General features: G+C 39.2%; 1 protein-coding gene across 2 annotated transcripts in view; it reads left to right on the forward strand.

The window, feature by feature from the left end:
• The window catches only part of C13H1orf21 (chromosome 13 C1orf21 homolog), a 232063-nt gene that overhangs the window by 186659 nt on the left and 17954 nt on the right, over nucleotides 1–27450 (forward strand). For both annotated transcript variants that reach the window (XM_058274853.2, XM_058274852.2), the window contains exons 4-5: nucleotides 17338–17414; nucleotides 25929–25989. In XM_058274853.2, coding sequence (XP_058130836.1) covers nucleotides 17338–17414; nucleotides 25929–25989 — 138 coding nt within the window. The remainder of the gene's footprint in view (nucleotides 1–17337; nucleotides 17415–25928; nucleotides 25990–27450) is intronic.

Here is a 27450-nt window from a genome sequence, read left to right on the forward strand (position 1 = left end):
CATCAGAGGGCCCTGAGTTCAAAGCCGCTGTAAAACCCTGGGCAAATTGCTGAAATGTGGTTTCCTCATCTCTGATTGGGGATAAGAATACCAACTACTTCAGATATTAATAGCATTGAACAGTGAATGCAAAGTGCCTAGCATAGATTAGATAGAACTGGTAGAACACGGGTTAGTCTTCATTTTCTTCTGAGATGCCAGTAAGTTAAAGGGCTTTTCACAGTAATAATAATCCTCTGTGGCTGAGAACAAGATAGGAGACAACAGTACTAACCATTCTGTACAATGGAAAGCAGAGTGGAAAGACTTAGCATACCGAAGAAAGCTTATTTATGCTGTAGAATGAACAAAAGACTCAGGAATTGCTAGCTCTGGGTATCTCTGGAAATGGAGATGAGGGTAGAGCTACAAAAGGAGGATTCCCTGAAAGTCTGTTTCAGAAGCAATTAGACTCCCAGGTCACCTTCTCTGTTCCTTGAAGCCAGGCAGTGCCAAACTGGGGTGCCCCCAGGTAGGGATACCAAACTGACATCAAGACTATTAATTGAAAGTACACTCTGAACGCCCAGACCCTCAGTTGCCTTCCCCCATCCAACTCACGAAAATGCCAGCAGGGAAGTTTGGCACTCTCCAAGCCCAAGATGGCATGTGCCTTCTTTGGAGATTCAGACCAGCCCTTAGAGGTGATAAAACTAAAAAGCCCTGTCAGATCCCTAATGCCCCCAGTCTACAGCCCCTAGCCTTGTGCACTAAGCTTCCAGTCAGCTGTCTAGTGCTCCACTCTTAGCTAGGAGTAGCCAGGGATCTCCAGACCCAGATGACCTGGGGGTGGCTCACAGTGGCATGCCCAAAAAGGCACATTTTCCGATTATACTGTACAGGGTGTCTAAGATATGTTTATTTATGTTTTAGGATCTGTTGGTTACTTCTTTCCTTGTATGTTCTGAGTCCTGAATATCTCCCAAGTTTTATCTGGCACATAGCTAGCACTCAGTAAATGGGAGCTGCAGTTATCCAGACGCCTTCACAGAATAGTGCATGTGATGTTTCATCTGCTTCTTACAGGGCATACTGTCCAAAATTAGAAGGCAAGGTTTGAACACTCCGCTGCTTTTGTTACTCTACCATATACAGAAGTTCCAAAGTAGAGAGGAAGGAGCTTGGGATTTAAAGAACAGGATTTTTATTGTCACTACCAGTCTGATCTTTATCAAGTCCTTTAATCTCTTTAGACTTCAGCTACCACAGACATAAAATGAAGGGACTAGATTAGACGTTTATTTATTTATTTATTTTAGGAGGTACCAAGGATTGAATCCAGGACCTTGTAAATGGGAAGCAGGCACTCAACCACTTGAGCTACATCCACTCCCCATTAGACCTTCTCAAGGGTGACTTCCTTGTGCTCAAACACTCCACAACCTTAGGACAAAAGTGTTTCAGGACAAAACTTTGAGGTTGGCCTTGTTACTTTTCAAGTTGAAATGGCTCAGTGGGTATATATATTATTACTAATAATAAATTTAAGCCAGAATAATATAGCATGGGAATAGATTATTTTAATATTAATAATAATATCTAAGAATTATGGAGTATGTACCATATACCAAGTGCTTGCATTATCTTCTGTAATCTCATTGCATGGGAAAACGGTACCTGATGGGATAGATTCTGTTACCCTCTTTTACAGAAAAAGACACTGAAGCTCTGAGAACTTAATTTACTGGAAAATTGATAGTAAGTGGCAGAGAATGGTGTTTGAAGGTCTGGCCACCTCCAGAGCCCTGGCTCTCTGGACTTCGCCATGTACCTCCCTCTAACTCTGTTTTGTGCTTCTCCAGTAAGGCCATTGCAGACATCCCAGTTCCCTCAGCTGCTTTCCGTTTTTAGCCTGATCTTATTGCCTCTTACTAAAAAATTAGGTGGGGTTTTCCCCCTCTAAAGTGGAGCACCATAAGAGTCATAAACAACCCAAGTCCCGTATACTCTGATGTCTCAAAGTCCATGGGCATGTAAAAGACTCTGCATGTGTGAAATTGCACTTGGTTAAATTCCCACATATCCAGCCCCCTCCCTTTTATGGACTCTGAAGTTTTTTCTAACAGAGTTAAATCTGCAGATTACTCTTGTTTGATGGATTATGTGACATGACAATTATTTTTTAAGCTGTATTAGAGACTATAGACCCTTACAAGTAAATATTTTAATAGCTCTTTATATATAAAGTTGCTTTCTGTTTATGTTTAACATTGATTTTAGGGTGTATAAAAATAAGGCTAGGGCAATTCAGAGGTTTATGAAGGAAACAAGAGAATCTTTTAAAAGATGCTTGGAAAATCCTGGAAGTGAAAACTCCCCCAGTCTTTGCTCTGCATATCTCGCATGACATGATGAGAATTACGTTTGAGAGAGTAACTGTTGACATCTATTACCATTACTAACAAAACGTTTCTGGGGAAAATATCGCAACGGTATTTAGAGTTTGTTCCTTGAAATAACTTAAAATGAAAAACAAACAAAAAACACGCCTTCTTAAAAGTGATGGTGCCCATGGGCTTGGATGCATGTTGCTCCTTGCTTCCCACTTCTCCCACGGGAGCAAAATGCAATTTTGGTCAAGGCTGCTTAAGTAGAATTAGTCTTTCTTCCCTTTGATAGCCCTTCCCACGTACTAGGTCCAAAGTACCTTCCTATAATCCTCCTGTCCTTTCTGCACCTGGTTTCATTTTGAGTGGAATTGGTGTCGCTGAACAGGGTAATGCATGGGTAAGGGATGGCAGATGCTCATTCCTTCAGTCCTCAAACAAACCTTTTGACTGTCTACTGTGTTCACTAACTGGATATAACGATAGGTAAGACCCTATCGCAATCTATAAGAGACTTACATTCTGCAGGAATGGTGAGGGAGCGAGTGGTTCCCCCAAGGAGGTTGAAGGATGTCATCAGGGTGTTTTTTCTTGGCTCACAAGGCTAATGGTGAGTCTCCTGCTCCTCTGACTTGCTTTGCAGTTCCTGTTCATAGTCTCTGGATGGATCTGAAGTTGTTTGGATAACACAGAAAGTTGGTGGTTCATTAACTTGGACAAGGGAGCAGCAGTTCCCACTGCCACTTGTCTCTGATATCCCTCGTCAGCAATCTTTAAATGGAAGTGTGAGAATTTTCTAAAGCAAGTATAAAGGTCCTTTTGTACATGGATTAGCCAAATTCTGTCATTTGCCTCACATTTGGTTAGAAGCTGAACTCTCATCTTCTTTGGAAGGTTGGACAAGGAAACGCTAATCCATTTCCAGACTATAGTGTTCTCCTTTCAAAGAAAATTCCTAAACATACAACTCCCTTGTTTGTAGGGGGCAAATTAGAACTTTTTACAAAGCATAATGATGCTAGAAACTTGACCAGGTGCTTGTTTGGAAATTGGGTCTGGGGGTGACTAAACACTGAGCTAGGGATGGCGAAGGATCTCATTGCCATTAATGCAGGAAGAGGCCACATGGAGAGGACCACACTGTGGAGAGGACCATGGCATATCAGGTTATCCTTAGACATGAGCCTTGGGAAGCCAAAAATTTAGGTCTCCTCAACCCAATCTTTGAAAAGCAGATGTGATACCCCACCTGGCCCATCTAAAACCTTCCCCTAGAGTGTGGTTTCCTCTTGACCACAGATAGAGAGATTTATTTGAGGAAAAGCTGCCACCTAATCATGTAAGAACAATCATGGTCAGAAACACTCTTTTCAAAACCTAGAATCAGGATTTAGGTAGAGGTGGCAAATAAATCTAATTCATATATACAGAGTGGTATGCTGACAAACAGGCTCTCTGGTTTTTGTTTTTGTTTTTTAAAAAAGCCCTGATTTGTTATGTTTGCAAATTCCCATAGTGTAAATGCTCCCACCCTGGATGATTTCATACTACCAACAATTGATTGCAGAATTCCTGAACACTTAACAGTTGTCTCCCACAAGTATGAGCCAGCTGCAGCCTATCACTGGATGTATGTATAGCTCAACCAGCATAAATAACCTTATAGAAAATTTGAATTGGAGTGCCTTTGGTAAGGGCATGTTCTTGCCCTTTATTCTTGGTCCCACCATTCCCTCTCATTTGCTCACTGCCACTTCATACCTCCACATTCCTGGCCTGGCCTTGCCTTGCTTTGGAATAAGATGGACAGCTGCTGTTTCTCAGTAGTGGCCATGGGGGCAATTCCTGGGCTCCAAGAGCCACGTGCATAAGACTATATTAAAATTTTATAACTTTGTAGTACTTTTCTAAATGGCAAGTTGTGTTTATTAGCATTATGTGTGCCTTCATGATCTCCATCTTACCTTTAGGACTGTCTCCTAGGTAGAGAATATGCGGACTGCTCCTTACCCCATTCTCATGAACTTCTATGATGTAGTTGTTTTTTAAGGATGCAAAATCATTACTGAAAGAGAGGCAGATGCAAAAGATCCCGTTTGAGCCAATAACTCTCTGACCTTGGATGACTTACACATCTGACCTTGGATGACTTAAACTCTCTGTTTCCTTAATATTCTCATCAGAGATCATACTTACTCCATATAGTTACTGTGAGGACGAAATGATAAAAAGTTACTATTATTCATCATAACAATAATTGCCAACAGTTCCTTGGCAGGGCCTGGCTCGGTGTTCCATCTGTACTACCTCATTTAATGACCATGAGTCTAGTGTAGTGCCTGCACCTGAGAAGGTGACCATGCAGCTGTTATTTTTATTGTTATTGTTGTTAACAATTGTAAGAGACTTTAAGTGTCAAGGGATCAAAAGCTGTATTTCTCCATTGTCAGATTATCACAGGAGCATCCATTAAATGCTTGCACGTAAGAAACAAATGAAGCATGATTGTCTCTCTGGGAGCTCATCTTTTGTAACATGTAATTCTATATAAAAGAGAGAGAAGAGAGAGACATGCAAATAAGCAAGTGGGCCAGTGGACATGTTTTTTGGCTTGATTTGGTTTTTTGCTCTCAGCATGTTGTCTAACTAAATCACTGTTAGACAACAAATGTGGCACTCACTTTTGTGAGCTTTCGTGTCAGTAGCATACTGAAATGAAATTTTGAGGAATGGATAAAGCCTTTAATGTTTCTACTAAATTTTGTCAGGAAACCTTGGAATATGGTAAAAGATAAGCTTTAAATCATCTTTCACATAATAAGAAGTTACACTGTGGTATATGCCAGAATACAAAAATTATCTTTAATAAAGGTATTCGAGTCACTTGTGGTACAAAGCCTTCTCTCCTTTTCTTTATTTTGAATACAGTGTTGAAAGAGACATGTCAACCTAAAACAACTTTAGTCAGTGATCATTTTGGAGGTTGCTTGATGTGGCAGTTTGAGATTATTTATGAATTCCAAAAAGAGAAAGATTATATTTGTAAATTAATCTGTTTTCTGGGTGTGACACTCTTTGATTGTATTAAATTCAAAGGATTTGAGTTAACTTGATAAAATCAATTTAGGGCTTTTGATTCGACCACATCGGCAGGGCGTGACTCAGGTTGAGTCCCCACCCTCTTGGTGGGCTAGGATAAACGGGCACTCACTCAAAGAGAGACATGGAAGAAGAGAGAACTTGGTCATTTTTGATCCTGTGGCCCCAGGGGAGATGAGCCTGTCACTTGATAATATGCAACTGATCTAGAAAGCCCAGAACGACAGGAGCCCTGTGCCAGCCTACAGCTGAGATCGGGAAGAAGCTGGGCCCACGGAAGCCCAGAGGAGAGACACCAGGCAGAGATCAGCGGCCATCTTGCTGCAACACGTGGAACTGACTGGTGAGACAGAAACCCTGAATTGAACTCTTTAGGGCCTTGTAACTGTAAGCTTTTACCCCAAATAAATATCCTTTATAGAAGTCAACAGATTTCTGGTACTTTGCATTAGCACCCCTTTGGCAAATGAATACACCTGACAAAATCAGTTTTGCTTCTAAATGAGAAAAAATAATTCAGTCTAATTTAGTCATTAATTCTATGTGTCATCATAAACAGCCCTTTAACAGTTTATTTGAAAGAATAGTAAATGGTAAATGGTGTGAGATCACCACTACAAAGTGGGTATTTGTGCCTTAGAATTAGATTTTCAAGATTGCGACATCCAAAATTCAAGCTGTATTTTATTTTAAGCAAATCAAAAGGAAAGATGATATGCCCTGGAAACGTTAGCAGATTCAAAAAGTTAGTGATTTTAAGGTTATGAAAACACTGATGTCTGATGCATCTGAAAAGTTTAAATTTCATACTGAAATTTCAGTATGAAAAAGTATCATTTCTACATTAATATGATTTTTATATAATATATGAATTTAAATATATTTGTGTAGCCAAATTAATTAACTATAAGTTATGAGTAGTCATCTGATGGATTCAATCACATCCCTAGAAGATTCAATCACATCCCTAGAAGATTATATATTTAAATTTGCTGAGATACGTTTTTGAGGATCTTCTCTCTGGGAAAATGAGAATCACTTGATATTCAGGGTATATGATCCACCAAAACCCTTAAACATATACTTTGCCATATTTTACCAAAGTAGTTCCACCACCCCACCATCATTTGTTTATGTGTGTGTGTGCGTGCCTTTTATTGTGATAAGTAGAGCTTTTCACTTAAGTTGAAAAGCAGGCAATGAAGGCACAAGCAACTGGAGCTAAGACATTTCCTGGTAGAACATAAGAGTGAGAAGCCTGGAGAAAATGAGATGAAACATTAAGAATTTGAAAGAGCTCTATAGCAGTTTTAATATTAATGATGAATTCCAAAAAGAAATACTGGATTGTGCTTGTAATCTGATCTGTACCTGGGCATGATTGAGTTATGATGAGGGCATTGAGTGCCCGCCCCTTGGTGGGTGAGGACTCACAGATAAAAGGCATGGCAGAGAAGAGAGTTGAGAGTTTTGTGATGTTAGAGTTTTGATGTTGGAGTTTGATGCTGAAGACTTAAACTGGAGTCCCGGGAAGTCAGCACACAGAGGGAAGAGAAGCCAGCCAGGAAGAAAGGAACCTTTAACCCAGAGAAAAGCAAGCCCCAGGAACATAGGAACCCGGGAAGCCTGAACCCTCGCAGACATCGGCAGCCATCTTGCTCCAAATAGACTTTGGTGAGGGAAGTAACTTATGCTTTATGGCCTGGTATCTGTAAGCTCTTACCTCAAATAAATACCCTTTATAAAAACCAACCAATTTCTGGTATTTTGCATCAGCACCCCTTGGCTGACTAAGCTTTTACAAACTCTCATAAAAGAACTTCAGACTGAAGAGAAATGAGAGAGGCAGGGGATGGAGATCATGTGTTCTAACCATTGCTCATCTGACTTGCGGTGATGCCAGGGAGTCCTCACATCAACAACGAGTGCTCTGATCAAGCAAATTGTGAGTATTTACACCAAATTCAGGGGCAAATTAGAGAAAAATCAGTATGGACATTCTTCAAAGAAGCTTCTAAGAGACAGAAAAGATAAGCAAATAAACTCACAGTAAGCTACACTCCTTTAAAGCATTTCAGGATCAATTCTGTTTGCAAAGCTTAGAATGAAGCTATTTCTGGCAGCACATTTCTCTAAAAGAAAAAAAAAAGTGATGCTTACTCTTTATTGCCTAAATACCGTATTTCGATTTTAAAGAGCACTTTCATCCAAATTCTAGCTGCAACCAGTCTTTTCGTAGAAGCCTTGGGCTAAAAGTGCATCAATAATGGAACAATGCCAGATTTGGTTATTGACTGTCAAGACTGTGTAGAAATCTAGTGACCGACTCCACATTGTGAAGCAGTCATACCATGACAGCAGACACTTGTATTAGCTAAAAAGCCTGGAGGCACTATTAAAACATTCATTTCTCCACATTTACTTGACTTCTGACTTATGATGGGTAGAGGTTGCACAAAAGTATAGAGGAGAGTGTATGGGCAGGGAGTTAAATTTAGAATTAGCCAAGACTCATCACAAATGTGATGGAAGAAATAATGAATGACCAAAAAAATCAGTGTTTTCACTAGTCAAAAACATAAAATCCCTGTATGTGAAAACATAAAAACGCTTAAAAAATACTATTTCTTTTTTTAAAAAAATAAGATACGCACCAGAATTTATATTTTATCAATCTGTACATTAATAGAAATTCCTCTTTTAAAAAGAGAGTCTATAAGCAGAATAACGGATGTGATAGCTATTGCTTTGCTTCTCCCAGAAAGCTACCTTATTGGTAACAGACCCCAACCCCCTTTCCAGGTTAGGTTCATGACTTTTCCAGGTTAAGTTCATGATTAAAGGTAAGCTAATCAGGTTTCCCTGGATTCTTGTAATTGGGGCTAGCAGGGAAGACCTGATCGGTCATGGAATTGGAAGGATTGAAATTGGGGCTGCCAGGGAATCATGAAAAAATGAAACCAAGGTGACCAGTATAGACAAGAGACAGGGAGAGAGTGGGCATTGCTTGACTACCCTGATTCAATCATGCCTGAGATCAGATTCACTCCTATTGGGTAAGTCAATGAATTCCTTTTTTTTTTTCCCTTGAGATAATTTGAGTTGGGTTTCTATATCTTCTAACTGTATCCTGTCTTAGTTTGTCAGGATGCTATTACAAATGCCGTGCAATGGGTTGGCTTAAGTGATGGGAATTTATTGACTTATGATTTTGAGACTAGAAGTCCAAAATCAAGATATCAGCAAGTCTTGCGTTCTCCCCAAAAACTGGTGTTCTTGGGCTGGCTGTAGGCCTTGCTTGGGGTTCCTTGGCCTTCCCATCACATAGCAATGTCCTCTCCTTTCTCACTTCTGGTCCCAGTCAACAGTAGTACCTGGCAGTTTGAATCATGCCATTTGTTAAAATCCAGAAATTCCAATAGAGTGATGGTGGCCCAGCTAATCATTTAGAAATCATTTAGAAATCACTTAGAAATCATTTAGAAAATAGATGATAAATATTCCTTTCTCTTTGAAGAATGCTGTGATGGTTTGAAGCTGCATGGCCCCCAGAAAAGTATGTTCTTAAAGTCAATCCACAGGAATTGAAAAAAAAATAAAATAAAATAAAGTCAATCCATTCCTATATAACCCTTGTAAGTAGGATTTTTTGGTGAGTAGGATCTTAAGATGTGACCCACTTCATTCAGTATGGATCTTAATCCTCTTACTGGAGTCCTTTTTAAGAGAATGAAATTCAAATAAACAGAAAAAGCCATGGAAGCAAGAAACTGAAAGCATCAAAACCCAGAAGAGAAAGGAGAGACCAGCAGATGCTGCCATGTGCTGTGCCATGTGGCAGAGGATTCAAGGATCGCCAGCAGCTGATCTTTGGGGAGAAAGCATCTCCTGATGATGCCTTGATTTGGACATTTTTCTCAGTCTCAAAACCGTAAGCTTATAAGCCAATAAATTCCCACTCTTAAAAGCCAACCCATTTTATGGTACCTGCTTGACCAGCTTTAGCAAATTAGAACAGATGCTGTGTCCTATCTCATGTTAATACTCTTGAGAAATCAAATATAGGACAGGAAATGAGATTGCTTCCTTAGAGAATACACACACCTTGTGGTTACTCCCCAAAAGCTAGAATGATTATTCTATTTACTTTATAGTTGAATGTGTTCCTATTAAAAAATATGGAGGAGGGAAGCAGCTGTGGCTCAATCAGTTGGGCTCCCATCTACCATGTGGGAGACCCTGGGTTCGTGTCCTGGGACCTCCTTGTGAAGCAGGCTCACCCGCACGATGCAGAGAACCGCCAGCCCGGGCACCACGGACTGCCACCCGGTCCACAAGCACCATAGAGGTCTGCCTCAGCAAGGTGACGGAACAAAAAACGGAGACAAGCAAAAACGCAGAAGAGCACATAGTGAATGGGCACAGAGAGCTGACAGCAAACAAGCCACAAGGGGGGCAATAAATAAAAATAAATATAGACACAGAGAGCAGACAGCATGCAAAAAAAGCCACAAGGGGGGATAAAAAATATATATATGGGGGAGCAGATGTGACTTGAGCAGTTGAGTGCGCGCCTCCCACATGGGAGGTCCTGGGTTTGGTTCCCAATGCATCCTAAAGGAAAAAACAGACAACAAGCAGACAACGAGCAAAACACAACGAGCTGACGATGAGCAAAACCAACAAGCAGACAGACTAGGGAGCTATCTCAGGAGGGGGCAGAAATAAAGATGTTCTTTAAAAGAAAAAAGCATACACACAATCAGTGGTGATTTCCAGGAAATAACTGATGTTAGGGTACACTTTTTATTTTTGGCATGGCAGTCTTGGTGCTTATATTCTTTTATGGACCATGTATTTTAGTTTTTTAAAATATCCTCTCCCCAACCCTCAAAAATAAAAAACAAAATTCCAGCATCAGTGGAAAAAGCAACTATGACCTGACAATTAAATTAAATTAGAGTTTCCATTTCATAGATGTCATCATGGACTACATCATCTTAAAGCCTGTCTTAAATATGTTTTCTTATCTAGAGAAGATTGTTTGATTACAGTTGCCTGGGTCAAATCAAATCCCTATATTAAAGATGGAAACTTGTAGGTCAATAAAAGAGAACTATGCCTCCTGCCCCACCCCCAAAAAATCTCCTGAGTCTAGTTATCAAATTACTTACCTTTTCTAGTTTTTGTAGTTTCTGAAATTCGCATGCACTCACACTTGTAGACGCTTACTGTATAGGAAAGACTTTGAGGGCTCACATTTAGTGCTTTTGGGTCCTCACTCTGGGCAGGTCCCTCTTTGGCAGTCCCAAGAGCTATTAATATTATTCCAACCCCTGCTATGTTCCTGGAGGCCTCCAGCTTCCTGCATTCGTCTGACTGCTGGGATTTCTCTATACAACAGAACTTCCTACTGCTGGTTCCAGAAAAAGGAAATGAGATTCCTTCCCACACTTCCAATCCAGAACCAACTTGTAAAGGGAACCATACAGCTGCCTAAATCCTCTCAGAGTCAGTGGGACAAAAAGGCAAAGAAGTGAAGGGAGAAAAGGAGCGGCTTCTCTTGCAAACAGGAATGATGTCTTCTGCCAGCAACCTCAACATGTGGGGTTGCTTGCTCTTGGTATTCTGAACTTCCCTTTGGGGAGTCCACCAGGCAATGGGTGAGCTCACTGCAAGAGCAGTAATACAGCTGGTTTGATGTGTCTTCAGCATCCAAAAAAGAAAGAATGGTACGTTTACTTAGTCTCTGTACTGTTGGTAAAGAAATAAAATTATTTTAAATAAAGGAGAAATTTATTTGATTTGCTATTTAAATAAAGCTGTCATTACCTGACACTAGTTTGCAAACATTTTTAAGAAATGAATAGATGCTTTTTTCAATTAATGGCTAAAACTTTTTAGAAGGTTGGTTTTCTAGGAGCCTCCCCATTGACCCTGAAGGCAGTTATGCAGAACCCCCAGATTCATTTTGAGAACTGCTCCATGGAAGGCCAAATAAGGGAATCCCTAAATACAAAGATATTCCTTTTTCTGGAATGTAAGTTTTCAAATTTTTTAACTAAGAACTCCCTAGGACTCCTGTTTAAAATGCAGATTCCTGGGCCTCAGTCGCAGAGAATCACCCTCCGGAATCATGAGTGGAGAGGAAGCTGTATTTTAACAGCACTTCAGATGATTCTGATGAAAATGTGGATGCATCTTAATTTGAAAAATACTGGGAAGTGGATGTGTCCCAACTGATCGCCTACCATATGGAGGGTCCAGGGTTCAAACACAGGGCTTCCTGGCCTGTGTGGTGAGCTGGCCCATGTGCAGTGCTGCCACACACAAGGAGTGTCGTGCCATTCGGGGGTGTCCCCCACATAGGGGAGCCCCACACGCAAGGAGTGTGCCCTGCAAGGAGAGCCACCCTGCGTGAAAAAAGTGCAGCCTGCCCAGGAGTGGCGTCACACACACACACACAGAGCTGATGCAGCAAGATGATGCAGCAAAAAGAGACACAGATTCCCAGTTCCACCAAGAATACAAGCGGACACAGAAGAACACACAGGAAATGGACACAAGAGAACACACAGCGGGGGGGGGGGGGGGGGGGGAAGGGAGAGAAATAAAATAAATCTTGAAAAATAAAAAAAATTAAGAAAAAAACTACTCTAAAAGCTGCATGAGAGCTCTTTGGATGGCTTCAGCTTAGCCCTAGTTGGTCCCAGTTTATTTTAAGTAGAGTACTTAGTTTACAAGTGTCAAATACCATTGTAATAGTTTTGGTTTGCTAAGGGAAACAGTATCTTAGTTACCTCTTCCATCATCTTCCAATTTAATTCCTTTCTTCTATTCCTGGAACTCCCCTGTCACTGCATGGCTCTCTGCCCCTTTATTGAGTTTTCTTCTTCTGAGCTGCTTCTAATAGTGAACACATGTCCACAGATCCTTCCACCAACCTCCTCTTTCTTCCAGCCCTTCTTAGTTTGGTCTCTTTATTTCTTCTTAATATTTTTTTAAAGAGGCGGATCTCTTTAGCCCGCCTCTTCTGCAACAAACAAATCCAAAGTAGAAGTTAAAAGATGGTTATAAACAAATATATAACCGACTTCTTCATGCAAATATAGCCAGAGTAAGTATATGATGCTCCCATGAAGTAAGGTGCTAGGTGCAGTGGAGGATACAAAGAAAAATGAGGGCGGCGGACTCGGCCCAGTGGTTAGGGCGTCCGCCTACCACATGGGAGGTCTGTGGTTCAAACCCCAGGCCTCCTGGACCCATGTGCAGCCCGCGTAGGGGAGCCCCACGCGCAAGGAGTGCGCCCCGTAAGGAGAGCCGCCCAGCGCAAAAGAAAGTGCAGCCTGCCCAGGAATGGTGCCGCACACACAGAAAGCTGACACAACAAGATGACGCAACCAAAAGAAACACAGATTCCCGTGCCGCTGACAACAACAGAAGCGGACAAAGAAACAAGACGCCAGCAAATAGACACAGAGAACAGACAGCTGGGGTGCGGGGGCGGGGGGAGGTAAGGGGAAATAAATAAATAAATAAATAAATCTTTTTTAAAAAATGATATAAATCTAAATAAATAAATTTAAAATAAAGTCGACAATAAGACACCACTGCCCACTCACTAGAATGGCAATAATTAAAAAGGCAATACTAAGTGTTGGTGGGGTTGTGGAGAAACTGGAACCCCTGTACATTGTACATCCCATGCTCATGGGAATGTAAAACAGTGCAGCCACTTCAGAAACCATTTTGGCAGTATCTTAAATAGTTGAACATAAACTTACCACCAACCCCAACAATTCTACTCCTAGGTATCCACCCAAGAGAAATTATAAAATATATCCACACAGAGACATGTATGTGAATATTTATAACAGCATTATTGAATAATAATAGCCAAAAACTAGACCCAATCCAAATGTCCATCAACTGATGAATGAATAAACAAAACGTGTTCTGTTCCTATATTGGGATTTTCAGTGATTGAAGGAAATGAAATACTGATACATGTCACAACACAGATGAACCTCAAAACCATAATGCTAAGTAAAAAATGCCAGTCACAAAAGATTGCATAGTGCATGATACCATCTATATAAAATGCCTAGAAAAGGCAAATTTATAGAGGCACAGATCCATGGTTGCCAGGGGTGGGAGGTGGGACCAGGGATTAACTGCACATGGGTGTGAGAAAATTTTTCACGATGATGGAACTGTTCTAAAACTGGTTTGTTACAAATTTACTAAAATCATAGAATTGTACCTATACAATAGGGGATTTTATAGAACATAAATTACACCTCAATAAAGCTATTGATTTTTTTAAAATTTAGGCATATACCATTATGAAATAATCTATATCTATTTATTTTCTATGAAAAAAAATAGAGAAATACTATCGTCAGAGTACAGTCTGTGCACCTCTGGGGGTCGCTGAGACCTTCTCAGGGAGGCACAACATCAGAACTATTGTCATAATAATGATGACAAGCTACTTGTCTACAAATGTGTTGACATTTGTTCTGCTGGAGTAAAAGCAACAGTAGCTTACTGATCTGTTTCCTTAGCCTAAATCAAGGCAGGGGCATCCAAGCCTTACTGGAAGTCATTATATTCTGTATCACCATGCACTCATAATAGAAAAAGAAAATCCTCGTTTCACTTAAGAATGTCCTTGATGAAACAGTAAAAATTAATTTTGTTAAATCTTGTGACCTGGGTGTATATATTTTTCATATTCTATGTGATGGAATCAAAAGTACGCGTAAGTGAAATGGTTATCTCAAGGAAAGGCACTTCTGCAGTTGTTTGAGTTGCAAGACGAACTAGCAGTTGTTGTTTTGTTTTGTTTTGTTTTTTATGGAATACCATTTCTACTTTTTAAAAAATAAGTGGCAGATAAATTATGAGTATTCAGACTTGGGAATTTGACAAACATTTTCTCAGAAATGAACAAAGCTTGTTGCTTCAAGAAAAATGGAAAACAATTGACAGTATTTGTTGCTAATGATAAAATTCAGACCTTAAACTGAAAATTAGAATTCTGGCAAACTTTTGCCTACCATGAGTTTGACAGCTTCTCAATACTCAAATACTTTTCTGATAAAATGATTTTTAACAAATGAGATTTCTTTCATATTGTGTGATGAAACGTGTCAAGTATAGATGCTAAAAAGTTTGAGAACTCTGCCTAGTGGTTGATAGCCTGGACCCTAGAGCCAGACTCCTTGAGTTTAAATCCCAAAAATACCACTTATTACGTGTATAATCTCAGATAAGAACTTTACCTCTCTATGCCTCATCTTCCTCATAGTAAGATGGGGATAATAATAGTGCCTCTCTCAGAGAGGTATTGTGGACATATATATGAGTTAATAAATGTCAATAACTGAGGATTAAAATGAGTTCATATGCCAGTTACTTAGAATAGTGCTTGGCTCATGGTCCATGTTACTGAGTTGTTATGTTGCTCTTGGTGAGTGGTAATTTGTGAGAACAAAAATTACATTACAAATGTACAATAGATAGAAATCTCTACATAATTATAGACTCATGCCTCTTTGTTTTTCCTTAATGGGAAATTTGGAGCTGTTTTTCCTTTTTTGCCTCTGCCTCACCTTCAATTCTCTGGCTTCCTACAACACACAGGCCTGTGGCTGATGTAATGAAGGTTGACTTTTTCTTTTTTCTTAGGAAGGACTGCTCTACCCATGAGCTGATTCTTTTTTTTTTTTTAAGAATTATTTATTTTCTTTATTTCTCCCCACCCCCTCATGGTTTGCATATACTGTGTCTGTTTGTTGTATGCTGGTCTTCTTTTTTTTTTTTTAGGAGGCTCAGGATTCGAACTTGGGACCTCTCATGTGTGTGGGAGGGAGACACCTAATTGCTTAAGCCACCTTCGCTCCCTGCTTTGTTGTGTCACTTATTATGTTTTTCCTCCATATGTCTCTTGTTGCATCAGTTCCCTGTGCCAGTCCATTGCATCAGCTCATTGTCTTGCTCATCTTCTTTAGGAGACACCAGGAACCAAACCCAGACCTTCCATGTGGTAGGCAGGAGCTCATCACTTGAGCCACATCCACTTCCCGATCCATTGGTTCTTTGTTGTTTGTGTTTCGTTCTTTCCTCAGCAATCACAGAAATGGTTTCTAAGGAAGATTTGATGAAGTAATGTAATTATGAGGGTACTGTTTAAAAATTGATTATAAGGAGAATATGATTGTATATCATTGGTATTGGAATAAGATGTTGCTTTACTGCCTCAGCAATGTTTAAAATGAGTTGTTTCATTTAAGCTCAAAGAGTTTGGGAAATTATGTGATAAGAGAAAAAGTACAAGATTCTGTCAAATCAAATATGTTCATTTTCAGTGCTTAATTCAAACAGACACAAAGTTTAAGGGACAATATAACTAACTAGAAGGGAAACTCCATCTTCAGTCCTGCAGAGGACATTTGAACCATTCTCATCTCTAACTTTTAAAAAGAAGTTAATCATTTATTGGCATTATTCACTTATGCCATCAATATTTGCTGAGCACCTCCCACAAAATGCCAGACTCTCATGAAGTGGTGGGGAGAGGCTGTGGGCCCTCCTGGAGTTTATAGTCTAATGCATGAGAGGCTTTCTAATTTCTCCCGCCTTCTTTATAAAAAATAAAATATTTCATCTGTTGTTCCCTGTACATCAGCAGAGGGAACAGTATATATACTATACTTTTAAAATGATCATAAAAACATCCTTGAGTAGTGTAGGAAGATGAGATAGATGGCAGGAGAACTCTAAAGATAGTTTCTTTCTTGAGATGAGCACAAACAGAATTACCGTATTTTTAGAGCACTAACATCATACAAGTAAGCTCACATTCAATGGTATATTACAAACAGCCCGTAAGTTATTAGAGTTTCACTGACTTAAATGGTTTCTGCTGTCCTAGAGGAAATATGAATTCAAAAGGGTTCATTTTGAAACCATCTGATTTATGTATCATTTCACGTCATGAGAATACCGGGTCAGCCCACAAGAGTTTTTATGCCTTGCCCTAGAGGCATAAAAATTATTGACATGCCACAGGTTCCTCAGATTGTATAGTGTCACCTGTTTAATAAGTTTAAAATGAAAAACTCCTTTTATTTTAGGGGTATGTTGTGCAAATTATAAAGCACCTTGAATTTGTTTTGAAAGATAATGTAAAAATACAGTGATTGTATTCAAATAGTGTACTAACTAATATACTGGTATTTTAAGATTCAGTAATATTCCCCTCCCATGAGAAAGGGATTTCTAGTCAGGTTAACAGCCAAAGAAAGTGCTTCTTGAACTACCATTGAATTTTTTTAATTCAATTGAATTCCGTTTCAGCATTTAAAAGAAAGTTGTAGGTTGAAAATATTAGTTAATTTTACTCATGGTCTTGTTCTTGTCACTCTTAGGGGCTTATGCAAACTTTATGTCTTCATAACTGCAACTGTCTTTTGCAAATAAAATGCAAAGATGTCAGTTAACCTCGGCAGGTCAACAATGACCGTGACTCGACCAACGATGCTCTTTTTCTCCTCAGTTTGACACTAGAATCTTCTGTTATTTTCAGAAATCCCACCTAAGAATTAAATATTAGTACATTGGTTTCTAAACAATCATAACTGTTATAACGCTCATTCCTCTTTTCATGACGTAATGTTCTCCTTAAAATGTCTGGCAGGTTCTACCTGTGCTGTGTGACATCTTTACAGGGACTTTTGTCCTTTTAAAGTAATCAGCTGTGGAGAGTCCCAAACAGATGTAACAGCTCTGTGATGAAAACTCAAGGTCTTATTTAACTGCTGATTCTAAACTTGTCTTTTACGTGTGTTGTGCTTATGTGTTTCAGGAAAAAAGTGCCAGTTCAAATGTAAGACTTAAAACTAATAAAGAGATTCCGGGATTAGTTCATCAACCCAGAGCAAAGTAAGTTCTAGTTCCTATTTTTCTTATATTCTTTTTAAAGCTAAAAATGTTTTCAGTATGAGTTCCGTTTTTGCCTATCAGATATCTAGACTTATTATAAAGCTTTAGTAATTGAGACAGTGTGGTTTGTTTTAACAGAATAGAGAGCCCCAAAACAGAAGCATACATCTATGGAAAGCAATATTGACAAATCTGAAAATGAAGATCAGTGGAAGAAAATAGAGGGGAATATCTTTATGACCTCAGGGAAGAGAGTAACTTTTAACAAGGCACAAAGGATACAAATCTTAAGAAAGAATTAATGAATATGACTGCATTAAAGTTAAGAACTTCTTTTTATCAATATACACTCTAAAGAGAGCAAAAGGCCAAAAAAATAGAAGGAGATGTTTACAACACATATAACTAACAGTAGATTTGCTTCCAGAATATATAAAAAACTGTACAAAACAATAAAGTAAAAGACAGAGAGGCCATAGAAAAACAGGCTTAAGACGTGAACAAGCTTTTGACTCAGTAGGAAATGTGAATGGCTAATATATATGAAAAAATGCTGAACTTCAATAGTAGTCATGAACTGCAAATCAAACCCACACTGAGATGCCAGTTCACACTACAAGACTGGCAAAAAATTATAAGTCTGACAGTATTAAAGTTTGACCAGGATATGAAATAACAGGCACTCAGCCACTGTTGGCGGATATATCAAATGGTACAATTACTTTGGAAAGTAATTTACATTATCTAGTAAAATTGAACATAGGCAAAACTCACCTCCTAGCAACTCTACTCCTAGATATATACACTAGAGAAACTCTTACACCTGGGTGCCAGAAGGCATACTTTAAAATGTCCATCAAAGCATTTTTTATATGAACTTTTAGAGGTAAAACCCAAATGTTCATTAATAATATACTAGATTACAAAACTGTATATGGAAATACTACATCAGTGAAAATGAATGACCTGCAAAACTGTTTTAGTCTCCTGGCTGCTAAACCAAATACCATGCTTTGCACTGGTTTAAGCAACAGGGCTTTTTTGGCTCATGGTTTTGAAGCTATAAGAGGGCCTAAATCAAGGTGATGCTTTCTCTCCAAAGAAAGTGGTATCCTGGAGCTGGCTGCCAGAGATCCCCCGTCCTTGGTTTTTCTGCCACATGGCAATGCACATGGCAGCCTCTCCAGGCTTCTCTGCTGGTTTCCTTTAACCTCCAGCCTCTGGCTGCTCACCCTGTAGGTTTTTCTCTCTCCATGTTCTCCCATATAAGGCCTTCAGCAATAGGAGCAATACCCCTCCTGATTCAGTTAGACACACCTTAACTGAAGCGACCTCATCAGAAAGTCCAATTTAGAGTGGGTTCACACCCATAGGAATGGATTAAGTTTAAGAACATGTTTTTCTGGGGTACATAACTTCAGGCCACCACAAACAGCTACACAGATCAATAGTCCCATAGTATAAGGTTGAGGAAGTAAAGTTAAATTTTTATTCTGTGCCTACATATGGTTCCATTCATATAAAGTTTAAAACCAGACAAAACTAAGCAGTGTATTGTATATAAGTGCATTGTAAAACATGAAAAGCAAGACAATGAAAAGAGACAAAATTCAGAATGGTGGCTCTTTCTGATGGGAGGAAAACAATAGGATCAGGGGCTCTTTTTCTTAAGCTGGATGATGCGTGCACAGCTTTAATTACTATTATTCAAAAATGTACAAATAAAAGTTTATGTTTTCTATGTGTTATATTTTTCACAGTTAAAAAGTTAAGAAATATGAGTACCACATTCCAGTGAGCTATAGATTTCTAGATTGTTCTAGAACTGAATCTCTCTTAGCAATGAAATAGACTTTGTATGCCTCTGAAATAAGCCTCCCTTTCTTCAAAGAGGCTGTGTTATCCCAGAGGCTACACCTCTTTATTATAGTGTTCCACTTCAATATATGAAATTCCTGGTAATTTTAACATGGTCACCTCCCAACAAACATAAATTTGACTATTACATATATGTAACCGTAGCCCGTAAATCAATAACTTATGCAGAAGTTGTCAATTCTCTGGGTTCTTCCCAGGAAATTGAAATAAAAATAGCCCATTTCATAATCACTTCAGACTGGCTCATTGTGGAATGGCTACAGTTGTGACCCCTGAGATGGCGGTTAGGGCACTGAGGGAACAGGGAATGAGATCAGTGATTTAACTTTCACTTTCCAAGGAAATGAGACATCATAAAATCCACTTTTTTACAACATCCGTGTGATGTTACAACCAATTTTTTCTCCTTAGGTATATGTTACGCTGTAATAACTTTCATAGTCAGTTTCACTGATAATCTCCTTTAGCTACACTAACTTTATCTGCCTTTGGGGACAACAGATATCTGATGATACAGCCAAAGCATCTTTACATCAAAGCCATTTGATAAATGCTATTCCAAATGCTTCCCTTATATCCAAGTGATAAGGAGAGTCTATATTGAGGAGAATTTATTTGTCCCTTTAGAGAGATTTATCTTTGACACAGAAATAGCACACTTTGCGAACTGGCATGTGCTGGAGCTTTCAGAGGAGTTTATTAAAATTGCATTTGTATTAATATTGTGAAGAAATCCCATTGTTTTCCATAAAGTGGCATGCTTATGTATGGGTGTGCATGTGTGTTTTAAATTGTGAGTCAGAACATTGGATGCCTGGAATTCAACTAAGAAAACTTTTCTGAGGGGCCACGAGAAGAATTTTACTTTTCCTATTTATTGACATATAGGATCAAGAAAGCTGTCATTTATTATGTAGCTGTATAAAATCAGAAAATGAAGGGGCTTTTTCCTGCATGAGTAGGACAATCCCATACCATAAAGGCAGATAACCCCACACCTTCCTTACTAGTTTTAAGGTCTCAGGCAAGTGACCTAAGGTCATCAAGCTTCAGTTTTCTCAGAGTAAAATGAGGGTGAGAAATACTGTCTCTTAGGACTGGGGATTAAAGAAATAATGCATGTCCAATTAAAACAAACAGTTAAAACGAACAAACTGCAACAATGCACAACACTTCATGGGCCTTAGCAATATAACATTAAAAGAAAAGAGTGTCCCGAAAGATTACATAGATTCAATACACAATATTGAAATAAGTATTGTGCTTCTTGGACAAACGTAGAGAGGCAGTGAAAGTATAGAAGGAGGGCAAAGGAGGGAGGGCCACCTTGGTTTGGGGGAAACACAGGCTTGGGTTGGGAGGTATGTTAGCTAGAGGCTATTGTCAAGGTTCTAGCTTTTGTTTTTAGATTTGGTTTCACGAGTGTTTATATACTGTTTTTTAAACTAATGAATTAATTAAAAAAATAAAAATGAGTCATGCATGGACAACTAATAAGAGTCTGTCAAGAAACAAGAATCAGAATTAATCCACTTCCCTGAGATCCAACTGAAAATACTAATGATGGTCTTGAAGAAATAACTGTTCAGGCCAAGATTTACCAGGAACACATTAGATAATTGAATTTCATTTTTGCAAGTGAAGTATTAGGGAATTAGGACTGTGACTTCTCATTCTTCTGTGACATAGGTTTTTGTTATTTGATAGCCATGGTTTTCTTTTAAGTCACTAAAAATTAAAACCAATTAGGTCTAAAGCTCCTTTCACCACCATTCATTAATTTTATTTTGTTGCATTAAGATTCCATAGTGTTGTCATCCCTAGTTTTATGAAGCTGAAAAGTAACAGAAAGAGCAGAACTCACAGGAACTTGGCCAGCACTAACTGGTGGGTGCAGGAGAAGTGCTTGCAACCTTGGTGCACCGTGTTTTTCCAAGGTTGAGTTTCAGTTATTACAAATGAGTTACCAAAATGGTTAAGTTTTATTAGTTAAATCTGGTATGAACAGACTTTTTTTTTTAATTTTTGATATGAATTCCAGCATGGACTATTCATACTATGTAAACTGTCATAAACATTCAATTATCTCTTTCCAGCACCTTGAGGAAAGATAGAAAACCATCATGCTTTTTGCCTCCTCCCTTACTCAGAATGGATTGTATGTCAGGAAGGATTTAGGAGTCAGCTTGTTACCCACACTGCAATTTATACTCTTTTTTTTTTATTATTCATTTTTTTAAAAATATTACATTCAAAAAATATGACGTCCCATTCAACCCCACCGCCCCCACCCCCCACTCCCCCCACAGCACCACTCTCTCCCATCATCATGACACATCCATTGCGCAATTTATACTCTTGAAAGTAAAAACTAGTATTAATGCCCCTGTGTGGATAGGGCTTCCACGTGGGAAGAGTGGATCTGTGTTTATCTAGGTGGGGGTCAGTTGCTATGGGGTAATTTATTCTTCAGAGTAAAAATTCCATCTGCCTATGTTGAAGAGAGTACAGTGCCTCTCTCTGGAACACTGGAGTATAAACCTCTTGCTTTCAGATTACACGGAACCTAAGACAATGCATGGGTGATGAGGAGCTCTTGTGGGCGTTTGCTCCATCTGGCAGCGTCTGCCACACTCCCAGTGACAACGGAGTTTATCTGAAAGAGCTAATTTAGTGCATCATGCTTTGATAATAAAAAAAGTCACTCTTCCATTCAGTCTTTTCCAGCTAACACAATTCACATACTGCATTTCAAGGTTGCAGTTTGTGAAGAGGAGTGACTCCTCTTGGAAAAATGAGAGAAGGGCCGGCTGTCATGGAATAACTCTCTTAGATGACGAAAAAGCAGGCAGCATTTCTGTATTATGGGTGTACAGTCTGGGAGATGCACCTGATTGAAGGACTGGTTGCCCACGTTTGGTAAGAAGTGACTCCCACATGTGTAAATGCAGTGTGCTCCGAACCCATAGTAGGGTACTACTTAGTTCAGGATCCAGATGGGGCTGAAAATACAGTCTTGGCTAAGTACTTCTAGGCTGGGTATCTTTTGTTCGGTTTGTTTTAATCAAGGGATACTTTTTTTTTAAAGTGGTTAGAAAGTATGTAGTTACTCTTCACAGAACTGAAACCAGAGGTTCCTGTGCTTATTTGACTAGAGATGCATCTAGAGGCCCTTGGCTATCTCCTCCAGTCTCCAGCTTCTGATGGAGAAACCCCTTGAGACTATGATAAGTGCATTCGTGACCACAGAGATGACAAACACATTTTCAGAGTCGCTTTTCCTTAAGACTTCCCCTCTTGTCCTTCTAACACGTATATGTATGAATATTAGCCAAGCACTCCAGGTTTCATGTTATGATACACAAATAAGGGAGTTCCTGGAAGTTCCTAACAATATAGAATGTTTGCATTGAAAGGGACCTCAGAGACCAACCCACTGGTTTTACAGATGATGAATCTGAAGCCCTGCAACCCACCCAAGCTTACAAAGTGTACTGCCTTGGTGAGGGGTCCTGAATCACAATAAGTATAAACAGAGAGCACTTTGTTGATTAATTAACAAATATTTATTGCCCTCTGTTAGATGTAAGACAATATAGGCTAAAAACTATTACCTAGAAAATTGCTACAATGAACACCACATCCTTTAATTGTCCTTTTTATGAGGTCTCTTGGAATTCCCAAAGGGATGTGTGTGTGTGTGTGTGTGTGTATTTATGCATTTATACTTAAATACATGTTCTTTTTTTAATTTATTTAACACTTTATTTTAAATTAAAGTTAATAGATCACAAAGAACGTTACATTAAAAAAATAAGAGGTTCCCGTATAACACACTCCCCACCCCTCCACCCCCATCATTTTTGTAAATTGTATTTTTTGAAGATATTTACATCTCAAAAAATGTTACATTAAAAAACATAAGAGGTTCCCATATACCCCCCCACCCCACCCCACTCCTCCCACACCAACAACCTCCTCCATCCTTGTGGCACACTCATCGTACTTGGTGAGCACATTTTTGAGCACTGCTGCACCACATGGATAATAGTTTACCCTGTAGTTCACACTCTCCCCCAGTACATTCAGTGGGTTATGGCAGGATATATAAAACCAGCCTCTGACCCTGAAATATCATTTAGAACAACTTAATGTCCCAAAAATGCCCCCACATCACATCTCTTCTTCCCTCTCCCTGCCCTCAGCAACTACTGTGGCCACTTTCTCCACATCAATGATATAATTTCTTCTATTACTAGTCAATATTTTTATAGTAGAGTATCAGTCCACTCTAATCCATATTTTATTCCTCCATTCTATGGACCCTGGGATGGTGATATCCTCTCCACCTCTAGATCAAGAGGGGGCTTAGATTCCACATGGGTGATGGATGCAATTCTCCTGCTTGCAGTTGTAGGCATTCTTGATTCCCTGGTGTGGTGGTTCACCATCTTCACCTCCCTATTAGTAGACCTGGGTAAGTCCAAGAACCAGAGACTAAGAGTTGCAACTTTGTGAGGCTCAGGGCCCAGCTGGCACATGGACAGTCCAGAGATTCAAGTCCCCTGAGTATACACCATCCCTAGCACCAAGCACAGGTTCAGTAAAAGTGACAGAAGAGGCAATACATGTCCTTAATACCTTTCTAATTTGGGACGCAGAGCTATCCAGCAGCCTTATCTGTTGAGAACTTGACCAAGAATAGGAAGGACATCTAAAGGTACCTGCAGCCAAAATGGGTAACAGAAAAGTCATGTGCTGCACTTACCAGAAAGTGCCTGTTTATGCTAACTTTAGACACAGGTCTAATAAACTTGACTGTTTCCAAGCTTGGAGTAGAAGCCTCAACTGGGAAGAAAGCTGAAACTTCTCTACAAGAAATGATACAGAAAAATGTCAAAAGCAGTCCAAGGACATAAGCGCTGGAGTTTAAGGTCATTTTGTATAGAGAACCAGCTATAGCCCTCTTGGCAGGCTCTGGGAAGTTATCACAGTATTACAGAAGAATATGATGACTTAAGTTCATGATAATGGCCACAACCATTGAGTAAAAGTTAAGTAAATGTTTGTGATGATGCCTCTATTATAAGTATGCTGTTTTGAATGATATGCATCCAAAGTGCTAAATTTAAAAATGTTTTTGTGCTTAAAGAAGTAAATCATAAGAAACCTGGGAACACTCAACTATACCAAAATGGCTTCTCTGCCCAGGATTCTACATAGATGAGGTGGTTTAATATATTTTCATTACCTCCAATACCATCCTTGCCTTTCAGTCTTGCAGTAAGAGAGGGGCTGTTTCTCAACAGAACATTTGCCTTACTCTCAACAGAACACATGGGATCATTTAAAGGATGGCAAAATTACATAATACGTGTGAAAGTACTTTGTGAATTGTAAAAGTTGATTACTGGTATCAGATATTTTCATTGTTTTCCTTTTAGCTCAAAGCTGATGTCACTGTGCTTGCAGATTTTAAATCTTGGTTTTTTTCACAGGAGAAAATCTCCCTTGAGCCCGTCTGTCTGACAGGAGACCTGAATAGTGTGGGGTCGCTTGGGGGGATGTGGCATGATGCTAAGGGGTATGTCAGGTGGACTTTTCACCACACTTGGGTTTGAAGGGAAGAAGCTGTTCCAGAGCCCATTCTCCACCCTCAAACCCCTTGTAGCCGCCGCAGCCAATTGGAAATTGTTGTAACTGAAAGAAACACTGTGTGATATCTCTTATCCCAGCACTCTCAACCTCTTGAAACACCCACAACTATTTGCCAGGTAGAAACTACCGTCATTAAGATAGACCATATTGCAAGGTGTTGATTTTAGGGTGCTATGTGGGAACTTTGCATTTTAGGCATGATTTTTCTGTAAACCTACTTACTACTTACCTAACTGAAAAGAAAAAGGCGGCCATATTACCATGGAGACTTTCATCCCCACGCCCCTTCCATCTGAGATCCTTCCCTGCTCTCCTTACCAGCTTATGTTCTGTCCCCACCAACCAGGTCACTTGTCTCCCAAGTTTGCTATTAAATGATGTAGGACAAGCACAGGTCCTGCTCAGACTTGCTTCCTGATTTATTCCCACATTCCAGGGGAATTTCATTTCCAAAGAGGTGCAGTTGCTGTCACCAATGCAGAAAGCGTTCAGGAGCAACGTTAAGTCATTTGCATGTTCTCAGCTCATTTACCACCAGCATACAATGCTGATGCTCACAACCTTTGTAAAATACACATTCCAGTGTAATAACCAGGCTATATCTTGTTTTTATGGTTACACACAGAGTTGAAATATGCTTTGTGCTGCTTGCCTGTGCTTTTTTGTGGGGGGGGGGGGCGGCAGGGAGAAATCATGAATGTGTGTGTGAAGACAAAATTTGGCACACACCTCCCAGTAACATAACTATAAATACCATCTATACATTGAAAAGGAAAATATGTTTCTCAAATCATAAGTGCTGATAGACTATTAGGAAACATATTTATAGGATTACTAGTCTACAGTAAATATATGTCTACCCCAAAGTTTAGAGACTCAGCATTTTTCATTTGAGGGAAGGTTTCAGAAAGCATTGTTTAAAAAAAAAGAAAGAAGAAAGCGCTGAAATATGCACTTAACCACGCCTTTTTTTTTCAGCATGCACATCTCTGAAAGCCAACAAGAATTTTTCAGAATGCTGGATGAAAAAATTGAAAAGGTAAGAAGTAAAATAAACAAACTCCTTGTTTCAAGGGAAATATAATAGTTTTCTCATGAGTTAGGGTAGCAATATTCTTGTTTCTATACTATGGAGCTGTTTTTGTAAGGGGATAAGTAAAGAATTAAAACAAAAGCTTCTACCTCTGCCCCCTGCCTCCTCCACCCCCCCAACTCCACACACACACACACACACACACACACACACACACACACACACACACACACACACACACACACACACACACATACACACACACACCCCGGTGGAAAAAAAGGAAAATGTGACCATGAAAATGCTTCTGGTGGAGTGGAGTCTCCTGGGATCCTGGGCTGCCCCCACCCCTCAAAGAGGCTAACCTTTGCCTAGAGGCAACGTTCCCATCACTGTGTATCCTTGTGTGCTTGAGGCTGTGCTCTGACGTCTGTGTGACTGCCAGGAGGCTCTTAATGCCTGCCAGAACCTTAGGAGTGCTTACATATACCTGGGACTGCCAAAGTTCTTTACAAACATCACATACACATTTCAGTGAATACCCACCTCAAGGTAATGGCCACAAGATGGGAATTTATCTGCATTTTACAGACAAGGACACTGAGGCTCAGAAAACTTGAATAACTTATCAGCTTGCAAGATGGTCAAATTGCTATTTGAGCCCAGGTTTGTCCAACTCCAGAACATAACCCCAAGGTGCTTCTCTAGCAATATGTGAATTTACATTGACAGTAAGATACAAAATTGATCCTTGTAGAAATAGAATCCATAGCTGAGATCTCAGTAATGCCATATGCTAATCAAGTGAATGAAGTGAGGAATTAGGACTTACATACTTGGAAAATTTAAATCCATCACTGAAGAAGGGTGACTTTTAAATGTTAAAGCTATAAATCTGAGTATTATAATTTGTGAACTTTATCCTAAAGAAGAGTAAAATCCTCAATTCAAAACATATCACAGTGATAAATTTTACCTTTGAAGTAATCTCATGTTTAATTTTTATTTCTTTTTTTTACTTTTTTGTGGTCCTTTATCTGAGCAGTTCTTGGTAAATTGCAAGTTATAATATATGTCACTCAGTGGAAGATGATAGAGGTCTTAAATTCGTCATTATTTCAGCAGCACATTCCATTCTGAGGTGCATGCCCCGAAAGAATGTGACTGTTTAATTTTCTGATGCACCATTAAAAGAACAGCAGATTATCACCAATGAGAAAAATAGAGATGAGTAATGAATTAAAATTTGTAATTTCATCTATAGTGTTCCCAGTGGTACACAAATAAGTATTTATTTGATGTAGTGAAATATTGATTTTTAGTGAAATTTTGGCTTTTTCTTAGTGGATGATGCATACATTTTCAGATTAAAAATCCCATTTAGGAATCATTACCAAGTTTCACTTACTTGTTCAAAAGCTGTTCAACTAGCCGATAACATTTCGTTTTAGTAAGGAAACTTCTAAA

The sequence above is a fragment of the Dasypus novemcinctus genome, chromosome 13, assembly GCF_030445035.2.
Source record: "Dasypus novemcinctus isolate mDasNov1 chromosome 13, mDasNov1.1.hap2, whole genome shotgun sequence".
In the NCBI taxonomy this organism is placed as follows: Eukaryota; Metazoa; Chordata; class Mammalia; order Cingulata; family Dasypodidae; genus Dasypus; species Dasypus novemcinctus.